Source organism: Aulonocara sp. 'chitande type north' Nkhata Bay, linkage group LG18 (assembly GCF_057382095.1).
Source record: "Aulonocara sp. 'chitande type north' Nkhata Bay isolate Kocher_YH1m ecotype deep benthic linkage group LG18, A_spYH_male_GT1.1, whole genome shotgun sequence".
In the NCBI taxonomy this organism is placed as follows: domain Eukaryota; kingdom Metazoa; phylum Chordata; class Actinopteri; order Cichliformes; family Cichlidae; genus Aulonocara; species Aulonocara sp. 'chitande type north' Nkhata Bay.
The window spans coordinates 28230218-28243293 of NC_141361.1; the positions used below are offsets into that span (position 1 = coordinate 28230218).

A 13076-nucleotide genomic window follows, 5' to 3' on the forward strand; every position below is an offset into this window, starting at 1 on the left:
ACTCACACATGGCGGGTAATCCAATGTTTTTATGACTACATTTCACTACAGCCGTGGTGTTTCCTTCCTCTTTTTTGGATGGTGTGCTCAATTGGGTGTGAAGGAGTGTTAATGGCTCTATCATGTCGTGTTTGCGAGGAAGAGAGAGCAGTGTGATGTGGGGAGACGGTAATGGCTTTCAAGGGACGTAGGCCTTCGTAGACGTACGGAGAGAAGTTATGACAACATATAAAATTGTACTTTAAAAACACAGTGAAGCTAGACGTAGTCGATCGGGCTGCAGCAGCAAAGGGAGCATCATCGAGTCTCAAATATTTATTTGTCTTTGGAAAGCTTATTGTAAGAGTCAAACATAACTGAGTGGACGCAGACAGCATAGATGCATCCACTGGTATGTCTGCATTTCTTTCTTTCTTATTTTCTATTTTAAATGCAGACTCTCAAGACAACACTCGACACTCTTGCCAGGTCTGAAGCCCAACCTGAGCCAAAGCCTGGCAGTGTAATTTCATCAAACCGCTGAGAATCTGCAGGCACCCTCTGAGATCATAATGATGCCATTAAAGACACCAGAGTGCTCCAATGAAAACCTGCCGTTTTATGTTCAGAGTAGCTCCCACTTCAAACATTACACAGAAGTATGATGTCAATTGGTCTCGGATAATTTGGCTCAGTCGTGTAGCTGTCTATCTGAAGAATGTAACAATAAATACAACCAATGTTAAACAACATCTAGTTTGTTAGCAGGAAACGTTCATTACTTTTAAACAACCGACACAGTAAAGCACATGGTAAAAGTATATGGGAGATACTTACACAAACCTAAAGCAGGAAGGGAAAGGTTTTTAGTTTATTGCAGAATACTGTAGGTTTAGAGAGTCTTTGGCTGACTCATTTGTGCTGACATTAACCCAAAACAACTTTGCAACACAAAAATCTCAAAAAGACAATTTTGCAACCAATCAAATTCGAATTTTCACCTTAACTTTTTTGCTCTGTTTTGGGTCCAACCACTCCAGAGGCAAATGGCTAGCTCCTTAGGCGCTAAATGCTACACTGCGTTCATGAGCTAGTCACCAAGTTTGTCAGTTCGCTCAAGCATCAACAGACATGCTAACGCTTTGTCTTCATGGCCTTGGGGGGTCCTTAGGGACTAGTAAAGCGCTATACAAATACAGGCCATTTACCATTTTACCATTCATCAGAGCATAACATCATTAGCGTTGAAGAAATAATAATTGAAGAAATAGACTAAGTTTTATGCTAGCACTACCTATTTATCTTGGCGCTACAGTTTTTTGATTTTGGTTAGCACCATGTCTGAATGTACCGGGGAAATGCATCCTCTTCAGAAACTTAATTTGTCAGTTTATTGTTAATTGCTAACTAATTAGAGTACTTTGAGCTGCTTCATTTCCACTAACTGCAGGCTGTAAACTAAAACAATTAGCTAAAAAATGCTGAAATGCTAAAATAGGACACAGCGCCAGCAGCATGCAACAGAATCTACAACATTTGACAGCACTATCAATAATTGTCTGTTTGAACCAAACGGATTAGAAATAATAATAATAAAAAGAATGCTTGGCGATCTGTTTCTCTGCTTCACACTTTACTGGGTGTTTGTCCCTTTGGATAGGCCTGGAGTTTGTGAACCTGCACGACACATACACAGACACAAGTGCCAAAGTATCCAAACAAAGCGAGATATATATCCTTCCACTTGGATTTTTTTACAGGTCTCCTGGCTGCCAAATGTAGGCGTGTTCCCAGCTAATATCAACAGTTGAGCCGGTGAACATATCACAGAGGGACAGGAGTAAATGGTGTGAGATAGCATGTAGCCTTTTCCAACTGCTGCCGAGGAATGTGAGCAAGGAATTTACAGCACCTAACGGGGACGCTTCTGGTACATGTGTTTTTCAGCTTTGAAAGCACTGAAACTCAACCTCCCCCGCTGATAGTCCTGAATTATGAATGTGGATGGGACTTTTTAGAGTGCTTTAATACACCGAACAAGTGCTACTTGGATTTTAGCCACAATTTCCAAAGTTTAAACTGCAGCCAGGATGACCAAAACCCCATTTTATCACAAATGTTTGCTTAAAGATTATTAAGTTATGATTGTGCATGGCAAAGTCATCAGTGTATATCCAAACACTCTTACATAAGAGTGTTTAGAGGAAAAACATACGTGAATTACAGCTTAAGCCGAGCCATCCAGTCTTCAAATACTGGGCTCAGAGCCCACATGTTGTCATTTAGTTACACTAATGATGATGTTAGAGTTCCTTCAGACTGAGTTTCCATAATTATTTACAGTCCCGGTTGCTCAAAAATGGGAACCCACACTAACAAATATGCGCATTATCTTTGGATTAACCCTACTCACAGTGCAAAGGGATGCAATGCAGTCCTGACACTCAAATAAATACGTAGACTTTAAAAACTTTAAACCCCAGACGCAATACAAACTCATAATTACACACACACAGTTTAATGTCATTTTCTTGTGTTTGTGTGGCCTCTGTGGATTGGCCAATTTGTACTGAAATCCATCTGAAAACAGCAGGATTTGCTGCCTATCACAGGGCACAGCTCCGTGGTTTTGCTGGTTATAAGTAACCGTGTAATTACACGCATAAATTTCCAGAATCTCTTGGTAAAACATGTACTATTATTTGCTGACACGGTTTTTGGTAAAACCGCAAGGTCCACATGAATCATGTGCCTCATGTAGAAAATATGAGGGCATGTTGAACTGCTTAGCACAGACTGCAGTCACACCAAGCAAAAATCTCACTTGTAAATCTAATGACCGCATTTGCTGATATTCTTTTCATGTGCAATCTCGCTCAAACCGTCGGGTGCTACCGCTGCTCTGCAAGCTTTGCCTCACAGACCCCTCCACAGAAGCGATTGGACGGTGGGGGGAGCCAATAGGCGGCGGAGCAGCAGGTTATTTGAACTCTCCTCGCACAACATCATCTGACTTTTCAAACATTATTCTCCTCTTCTGTCTGTCAACGTCTGTTCCCGAGAGCACCGAAAGAAAAGCAAGGGACACTTTTATGTTTAACCTATTCCTTTTTACACCAAGTCTACCAAGAATGGGAATCTACTGCCTTTCTTTACATCTGGGAGTTTACTGATGCACCTGTTGATTGAGGAAGACTCGGCGCGTTTAAGAATGAACAAAGTTGCTGTGATGAAGTCTGAGCTTCACTTGGACGACGGCAGGAGAGCAGAGGAGAGGAACAGACTGAACTGTGCAGACGTACCTCAGACAAGTTTAGCAGAAGGACAGAGCGCGGACCTGCTGCGATGCCAAGAGTCCGCAGAACACAACTCTGCCATGAAGTACAGAAGATATGGGTATTTTATCACTTTTTTGCTTTTTTTTATGGCAGAAAAACACATTAAACCTATAAAGAATCTAAAATAATGCTGCGATCTCAGATCTTGTACTTCTTTGGATATCTACGCTTTGATTAAATTAATTGCATGACATAATTTAGTCAAATTTGACAGTGAAGTAGATCGAAAGTATTGCTACAGTGCTACAATCAGGTTACAGGTAAGCATGCTGGACAATGTTTGTTGACCTCTTACTCCTTCAGGTCCCGTCTGACTGGCGTAAAAGTTCGTCACAAAAGACAGGTGTTGCAGGACATGGCCCGGCCCCTGAAACACTGGTTATACAAACACCGGGACAACCCCTACCCGACTAAGACCGAGAAGGTCCTACTCGCTTTGGGCTCGCACATGACACTAGTACAGGTGAGACGAGCTCACGCAAGAAAGAAGAATGAAGCAAAAGTGATTTGAAAGATGTATTAGTGCTGATTTATGCGAGTCAGTGCTGTCCTAAAAAAAACACAGCGGCATCTGTGCAGGTTTCCAACTGGTTTGCAAACGCCCGACGAAGGCTGAAGAACACAGTGAGGCAGCCAGACCTGAGCTGGGCCCTGAGGATCAAACTATACAATAAATATATCCAGGGAAACGCGGAGAGGCTGAGCATGTGCAGTGATGACACTGACTCAGAGGGTAAGGACCTTCAGGGAATTAGTAGTTTCTAAGTCATCAGACTAGATGTACCCAGTCTCTCTTTTTTAATCATAGTTTGTAACATTTCATATTCACTGATATGAATCGATTTAGTGTGAAATCAGTGACAGCTTTGTTTCCTTTGCTGCAGATGAAGAATGTCCCTTACAGACTCCCATCAGCCAGTCAAACTTCAGCAGGTCATCATCCCACAAGAGCGTGCTGGAGAAACAAGGCAACATGCTCACCATGGCTGACTGCGCCAACAGTGATGACAGCACGTCCCCTCCTTCCAAGTACAAGAGCAGTTTACTGAATCGCTATCTGAACGACACCCTGCGGCACATGATGGTGGCGAAGGCCGATGGCGTTGCGCCAGCCTGCAAGAGAAGAAGCCACTCCGAGTCGTTCAGTTCAAACGAATGTGATGGAGATGTCGTCTCGCCTGCATCGTCCTATGAAACAGAGACCAACTTTGTCTACCATATGGGTGAGACCTGTTTCTTTTCTAACACAAATGCAATATCTGTATGTGTTAATACACGAATTTAGAAAGATGTGATGCAATATTAGCTTCATGCATCAATCAGCAATCAAAAACAACACAGTAGTCTAGAAATGGTAGGATCTCCCCCCATCCATAGAAATTACTAAAGCATCTTCCTTGTTTATTGTGGATTTATGCTGAATGTGAGGCAAACTGACAGTTTAACTACCCTGTTTCCCCTCTGTTCATTTTTAACACACCACAGTGTACAGTAAAGTAAGAACAGAACGAACAGAAACTTCCACATGGCTCCTCGGAGCGCCCTGATATTAATAAATCTCTGGCACTCCACTGAAAGTCAGAAGCTCTGTGAGATTCAATTATAAAGTTAGAGGGAAAGTGGGAGGGAGTTTGACACCTGGGTGCCCTTTCAGACCTATAGGGAGCACAGCAAACTGACAAGCCTCGAATCCGCTAAGGCGCAAGAGCCAAAGCCTCTACAAACATTACTAATAAAGTCTCATGCAGACGCTGAAATCCCTCATTTTAAAATTGGATGGAGCTCGCCCTGGCTGCTGCTGCACACCGCAAATATCATTTCCATATTCTAGAATGTGCCATTTGTTCCGCTTCAGCTTCTTGCCATGGTGGAAATGTCCAGTCCAGTCTCAAGGACAATTACAGAATGTCTGAGACTTTATTCTTCCCAGGGTGAGAAGTGGAAACCTTGGCCAAATGCAGAAATGGAGCAGTCTGTCAGGACTACACCGGAGAGGTCTCATAGAGCGACTGTCGGTGCTGCCACTCATCTGTGAGACAGCGCAGAGCAAGACCACTAATATCCATTTGGCTTCCCCCTTCGGTGTTTGAAGTTGTGGCTTCGCTCTCTCGACTGCTATGTGCTTTGGCAGTCTGATTCTCCCAAGTGTTACTTTCTTACTCAAAGTCAATCTAAATTTACATTACATTATAAAAGTTGTGAAAAGATTTTTGAAACCAATTCTGCTCTTTAGCGCTTCTCTTTAGTTTGACTCTAAAATCAAAAAAGGTTCTGTTTTATTATGTTAAGAGTAGTTTCCTGGCAATCACCTTGTTCCAGTCTAAAGAAGTTATTTAATGGATAATTTTATTTTCTGTGAAAGCTAAATTAAATGTCATGGCTGACTTGAAAAACCTGGGGAGTAAATTACAGTCTAAGAAAGAAACATATGTAGATAAATAAACCACTGAACTTATATTCCACATGAAATATAATGCCTTGCCTTAACTGTTATCTATCTAGACAGTATAAAATAAGGTAGGATGCCAAAAGACATGCCGCTTCTTAATTGTTGTTTTAATCGATTAAAACAGCAAAAAATATATTTCGTTGTTTTTTTTAAGTCACAACATTAGCATTTTTGCCATTGCCACTTTGGTTTACTTTGGCAAAAGTTCAAATATTTAGGCTAGTTGTTATCAGCTAATGCTAGGAAGCTTAATTAGCTGCACTTATAAACTATTCAGTAAGTGTCACTCACCAAAACTGAAGCACAAACTTCTTGAATGGGATGTAAAATATAACAGGTCATATTATCTTTTAGATAAATCCATGTAAAGGAACCAACACCCATTTCAGTGACTTAAACCTAGCAAACAGCTCTCGTCACAATGGCCATACACCTAACTTTAGGTCTTACTGACACCTTGAACAGTGAGATATAAATGAAGATGGGATAGATCAGTGTTGCCAACTCCTTAGTAAGGAAAACTGCTATTAAGATAATTGGTCATGCTTATGTAATTGTAACCTACATTGTAGGAGGGAGAAATAACATTGTGGAAGAGACATAAAGTGAATAAAAAAAACACCCTAAATGCATTTAGAATATATTTAGATCTACAAATTAAATTTCTTTTAGCAATTATTGTTTATTTTAATGTCAGAATTCCAACCCTCCTCCTTTATCTGGGCTTGGGACCAGCAAAAGTGACCCGAAATAGGTACTCTGGCGCAGCGACTTTGTGTGTTTGTGTGTGTGTTTAAGTAGTTTTAAACCTTGTGATCCACAAAAAGTAACAGTAAAAGAAGAACTGACTGCGTTACAGTCAGGGCAGGAGCTCATGCACGATTCATTTGGAGTTTGGAAGCAAGGTGTGAACATCTCCTGCTCTGACAGCAGCTGGGGTTGACTGCTGCATAAGGACTATCCGCCGCCTGTGAGTACTATAGCACGGGCGAGGTACCAACGGCAGCACCTGCTGATTGTTGAGAGTAAGAGCGATATGTGCCTTCACGTCAAAAAGTCATCATAAGTCTCCAATAACATCAGCAAAAGTCGCCAGATTTGTCACTAGATTTTTCGCTAAATATAGCAAAAAGGTCGCTAAGTTGGCAACACTCGGATAGATAAATGAAGACAAAATTAGCTATAGCAACCAAAATTGTTAGCTAGCGTCATGTGGCCATCGAAGGAATTGCGTCTTTTTGCACTTCCACATTTCGTCCTGTTTCAGCCCTGGTTGTTGCTACTTGGTAACAGATCAAACAATACTTTGTAGTGTTACAAACCTATACTAACTTCAGGTTAAAAGCAATGGTGAATTTTCAACATTGAAAGGAATTCTTGTCAAATGACACATGCAACAGTACTGGTTGCTTACAGAAATGAATGTTCTTCTATCTGGCAGTCCATCATCAGTGAGTCAGGGCTTCTCTAAGCCATCCTACACTTTATAACGTTGTACTCCTCTTTATCTTAAAGTATAGTATGCCAAAACATGGCATTCCTACATGGTGGAAAGACACAACTAAAGGAATGTTACATTAGCTTTGTTAGCTAAAAGAGAACAAATGTAAATTCTTTTTTAAAAATTTTTGACCAGTAATTATGGTTCAAATGCATTTTTCAGTCAATAAATCAACATTTTTTGTTTATAATTCAGTTATCTGTCTCTGCATGTAACTAGTTAATAGGCAGCACTATTTACATAAAGAGTCCAAACAAGCTCAGTTATTTCGATCAACTTGAGCTTAGCTTAGCTGGTAGACATAGAATAATTCTTGAGGTCAACTCTATTTCCCAAAATGCTGAACCATTCCTGTAAGTGTGTAATATACTCACTTGAAATTATATTTCTTTTGGTGGTTCTTTGAGGTTTTCATGATGTCATCAAACACTACATGCAGCGCTGCTGAAATGTTTTTACAAACTTTTAATGTATCCCTGACGGTCATATTAAGGGTGTTTGCAGCGTTTGCAACTCCTCTGTGAAGGTGAAGTGGAAAGTTAAGCTGCCAGCTTCATGACAGGCGCTAACACCATTAACACATTTAACTCTGCCCGGGAGACGATTAAAACAGTCACTAAACTCAAAGTGATTTGCTAATAGGTGATGCCACTACACACTAACCTACGAGGACACCTAAAAGATATCGGTTTATTTCCCACAGGCAGTAAAAGTCTAGTAGCAGAGTCTATGTTTGCAATGTTAATATTGGCTGTATAGCAATTTCTGTACTATATAATTTGACACTCACAGCAAGTTCAGTATTTCCCTTAAAAAGCCTGGAGGGTCATAAACTAGACTAGAATGAGGTTTTATTGGATGCGGAGCAGTGAAATGCATAACTACCTGTTTTGTTTCTAGTGAAAGCATAGATGAAGGTTTTTGTTTCGTATATGCAGTATTGTGGATCTGAATTATACATCTGGGAAAAAATTCATAATCACTGACACTGGGACATGTGAGCGGTTTTCAACTTATATTGTGGGAGAGCGCCAAGGTTTTAATGATCTCATGTAGATATTAATTCATTGTTTGGTGATCTGTTAATCTTTTATTACTAAATAGTATTGAGGTTTTGCAAACTTGTGACCACTAACCGCATCATTTTAACATGTCCACCATTTTGGACATGTGGCAATGTAGGATCGGGTGAATAATAGTCACTAGCAGATTGTCGCGGTCTTCCGTAGTTTGTATAAAGCACACCGGCTTATCTGAAAATACTAACTAGCTACTCTCTGTGCAGTAGTGAAAAATGTAACACGGACCAGAAATGGAGCCTGTGCTGAGACGCAAGTTTTATTTAGAAGGCAAACGCTTTACTTTTATAGTTTTCAAGCTTTGCTATCACTTGGCAAGTAGTTAGCAAATGTTTGTGGAAAATTTGGTATCATACACATTAATGGCCAAAGCCACATCTTTGTAACTAAAATTACCTAGTGCCAGCCAGCAACTTCCAACAACCAATCTCCAACCAGGCTGTTTATACAGAGTTTTCCCTCATGACCGGTGGCTGTATGTAGCTGTGGCACAACCAATATGACCAAAAACTCTCAAACAATGTATACATGACAACATGCCAGAAACTTGCATAAGCTAGACAATGTTAACGCAAAAGTTATGTTACTTTTTCATATTTAAAGAAATTCAAATTTTTTAGTAGGTTAGTAATACGTTTAGCATGGTTAGCTTAGCTTAGCATAGCCCAAACAGTAGGGAAAACAGCCTCTTTCCAAATGTAAAAATGTTGCTTTTCTGAACTTATTAATTATACCATCTGTTCAGTCATATCATCTACACACACACACACACAAAAAAACAAAAACAAATTATAAAAACATCAAATAGAGTTTTACAGGTTAGGCACCATATTGTTTTTAACGACATTGCTATGTAGCTACTACATGTTTCTAAACTTTGGCATTTATTGAAACAAATATAGTATATCCATCAAAAAGTGGATTTTGTTACCTCGAGACAGTTTTTACTGAGCTAAATTAACTCGCTTGCTTGCTTTAGTTTTATGGGCTATTTGCTATACAGACATTTGAGCGCCATCATTCTTGTCGTTGTACTCGGGAACAAAATGAAATAGTTTGTTTCTTTTTAATATGAAACCATCCCTTATATGGCCATAATTATGGATCCAACATGAAATGACATTGCATCACTGCGGGACAATGTAATAGCAGGGAGACGTCTCAGCAGCTTCATGTTACCCCTTGTAAAATTTTGTTGTAACTGATCTTTGCTGCAAATCTAAGACTCACCAGAGCTGAAACAATGTTTTTTCGGGGTAGTAAATACAACTGAAGTGCTAAACTATTTTACTGGCGAGGTTATAGGCCGAAGAACATTCAGTAGCAAAAGAAAAGCATAAGACAGCAAAATGATTTACTATCAACAAGTAGTTGCTTTTGGCCCTGGCCTATGTTTTTTCACAGTCAGAGATGGGAATGTTTCGGGCTGTTAGCATTGAAAGACTGTGTTTCACAGCAGACCTCTAATTTCCCTGTCTAGTCCTCTCTGAAGAAAAATCTGTTTTTGACCAGCTTCAATCTGCTCCAGTGAAAATAGGCAATATTCCAAAGCTGAAATGGAAAATATGTTTTACATATAATGCACACTTATTTGCTGACCACAAACAGAAACCATGTAGCGATATATTACTGAAAAGTTCGTTTTTTTTCTTCTCTTGCTCCTAAAAATGCCCCGATTGTTTCTATTTAGGGCACTGACAGAGCAACTCATCCTTCTTTCTTTAACAGGTTTAGATGATGGTCGTATTAATTTATGTGACCCATATGGCTGTTAAAAAAAACATGAAAACAGGGTGTCCACAAGATACAGTGTACATTTAAGATTTTTTTCTCCCTCTTGAACGCTCAACACTGAATAGCAGTTGAATAGTTGAGGACAGACAGACCAATACACTTTTCAGCATGTTAAAATCCATCCAGAGACACAAACATATAAGAATGTACTGCCATTAAAACATACACAAGCACACACAAGCCCATGGGTATCCACAAAAAAACATGTATTTATCACTAATATATGATTCCAAAGCTTAATCCAAACACTCATTGTCCCATGACTAAACTGTCTGTAGTTTCACTGCTGTCGAGTCGAACTGATTCATGGCACGTTGTGAGTCTTTTTATTCTCTTTTACAGATACAAGCGACTACAATTCAACTAAATGTGACAGGTAAGTTTACTCATTCATTACTGAATACATACATTTTATAATCTCACTGAAATCAAACCACTAATCATCTGACTTTTATAAAGAGATGCTTTTTTGTTTTCTGTGGGGGTTTTTTGGCTCTGGATATCTGAAATTGGTGTTTAGATCATTTTTTAAAGGAAGGCATGGGTGATTATAAATTATCTACAAATGATATGTGTATACTCTATATGTATGTATGTATTCACAGGGACCAGCAGCCACTCAGAGGCCAGCAGAGACAAGATGACCAAGGCTGGAGGGAGATCCACGCTGCTGTGGCTCTGACAAGCTTGGCCCAGGTGCAGAGCTGCACTGCAGACCAGAGCAGTGCTCCAGTGTCCAGCGCTGCTACAGGGCAGAGCTACACCCGAGGGCCTCTCTCTGTAGCAAAGACCACTATCACAGACGAGATGAGCAACACAGGATCTGCCTCAGGTCTACAGCAGAGCTGTGCCACCGGGCCCGCTCTCACCAACCGCATCATCCAGAAATCCTCTCATATCTCTGAGGTCCAGACTGTCAAAGTCTCACTGGCAAACAGTGTGTAGGCATTAAACATGTTGTTTCATACAGGAAAACCAGACGTCCACGTGCCTTGCGATATATATATATATATATATATATATATATATATATATATATATATATATATATATATATATATATATATATATATATATATATATATATATATATATATATATATATATGTACAGCCTCTGAGATCTTTGTTTTGTAATGCTGATTAACTTTAATGTTTGTAACCATTTTTAACACTAACCTAATGCTGTTTATTAGTTGTTACTGTTTTTTGCTGTGTTCCTCATGCCCCCCTCTGTTGCAGTAAGTTATATTAACTTCCAAGAGACTGGATCATCATCCAATGCTAATGTTTGACAGCAGCTATTTCAATAAACCTAATGTGAAATCCTTTGAATAGTCGTGTGCTTAGAGTAATTTCTATGCACAGTTTTGTTTTGCTGAGCTGTATTTAGTCTTAGTTTTCACGTGTGCAGACGTACGTGGTGAAGTTTTACTGCATCGTTACACAAAGTGGATTTTAAAAGGGTTGTACTGATGGAAGAAGAGTGTTATAGTGGCCCAGGGAGACAGTTCCTGGAGGGAACATGGAGGGAAGGCTAGAAACAGACATGGGCCAAATCCTAGTTTCCTGTTACAAACTTGGAGCTGCCATGGTCAAAGGAGCTTGCAAAGAAAAGCGTCTGGACTTCTTTAAGTTGCTTGAAGACGTTTCACCTCTCATCCGAGAAGCTTCTTCAGTTCTAAGGTCAAATGGTGGAGAGTCCCAGATATAAACCTAGTGGGAGTAACCCCCCATAGAGGGACAAAAGGACCCCCTGATGATCCTCTAATCCCCTGAGCCAAGGTGTGAAACTGGGTGTGGGTCCCAATCAGCCAGAGTTTCGGGTGAGTTCATTGTGAAACCTGGCCCCACCTTATCATGCGAATAAGCAAGATAATAAGCAACTTAAAGAAGTCCAGATGCTTTTCTTTGCAAGCTCCTTTGACTACGATGACCTGGATGACTGAGAACCTTCACAGACATATTGGAGCTGCCATATTAATACTTTTTTAAAAACAATGGTTCCATTGTCTGATGTGAATGCGTGTTTTCACAGTGATGAAACCACAGCATTTGGAGCTCTTTGAACTCACTTAACTCATTGTTTTTGACCTTATGATGCATGTCTTCAGTGTTTTAGCCAAACCATAAGTAGATGTTCTTGAAGAGTACTGGCCACACACTAGACATGGATAGCAGCTATTTAGTGAACAAGGAAGAGCTTAGCATCCAAAGAGCTGATCATGTATGATTTCCTAAAGATGCTAGTTTGTGCTAAAAGAACAGACACTGAACAAGTTACCAGAAACACATCACCCAGTGTGTCTCTGTGTTTTCTTCTCTTTCCCCTCACTGCCAACATTTGTGATGGATAGGTGCCCCTGCCTGGGCCACATTCAGCTGGAGGTTTCTTCCTGTTAAAAGGGAGTTTTTCCTTCCCACTTTCGCCAAGTGCTTGCTTATAGGAGGTTTGCGTGATTGTTGGGCTTATATTACTGTTGGTTCTTTACCTTACAATATGAAGCCCTTTGAGATTATTTATATAGCACCACTTCCCATCAACAAATTTGTATATAACTCTATAGCTAACAAATCCCCATAACCATTTACAGAGAGATAGTAATGTTGTAGTAGCAATGTACACAGAGACCCCACCCAAGCAGCTCGAATGTAAGGTTTTTGTTAAGTTTCAAATGGAATTGCCACTGTGTCATGGAATAATAACGTAAGCTGCTCTCAATAGATGTGCTCTCTGTTTTAAAAATCAACCTTTTCATTTTCCTGGAACAGCAAAGATCACAATGAAACATTCACAAATGTTTTTAATTTATTTTATATTGAATGACATTTCAGGAATTCTATTTCCTCCACACACGATCAGCTGCAGAAAATAAATAATGGAAATACCAAGTACCCTTCAGGCTTCAGAAGAAGGTCTCGTCCTGTTGCATCTGG

The 13076-nt window shown here is 39.9% G+C and overlaps 1 protein-coding gene across 1 annotated transcript; it reads left to right on the forward strand.

Annotated features, from left to right (window-relative positions):
- The first annotated feature begins 3144 nt into the window (after positions 1 to 3144).
- LOC147308853 (homeobox protein Mohawk-like) lies at positions 3145 to 11129 on the forward strand. The gene is made up of 6 exons (XM_086273653.1): positions 3145 to 3375; positions 3621 to 3780; positions 3897 to 4050; positions 4202 to 4540; positions 10483 to 10516; positions 10746 to 11129. The coding sequence occupies exons 1-6, from the start codon at positions 3152 to 3154 to the stop codon at positions 11083 to 11085; spliced, it is 1251 nt and encodes a 416-aa protein (XP_086129779.1). The 5' UTR covers positions 3145 to 3151; the 3' UTR covers positions 11086 to 11129.
- Positions 11130 to 13076: the final 1947 nt, after the last annotated feature.

Bases quoted from the DNA above. Each gene is read 5' to 3' on its own strand.
- LOC147308853 (XM_086273653.1), top strand. From the start codon at position 3,152: ATGCACCTGTTGATTGAGGAAGACTCGGCGCGTTTAAGAATGAACAAA. The intron at 3,781-3,896 runs GTGAGACGAGCT...GCATCTGTGCAG, and splicing joins CGCACATGACACTAGTACAG to GTTTCCAACTGGTTTGCAAA. The intron at 4,541-10,482 runs GTGAGACCTGTT...TCTCTTTTACAG, and splicing joins CAACTTTGTCTACCATATGG to ATACAAGCGACTACAATTCA.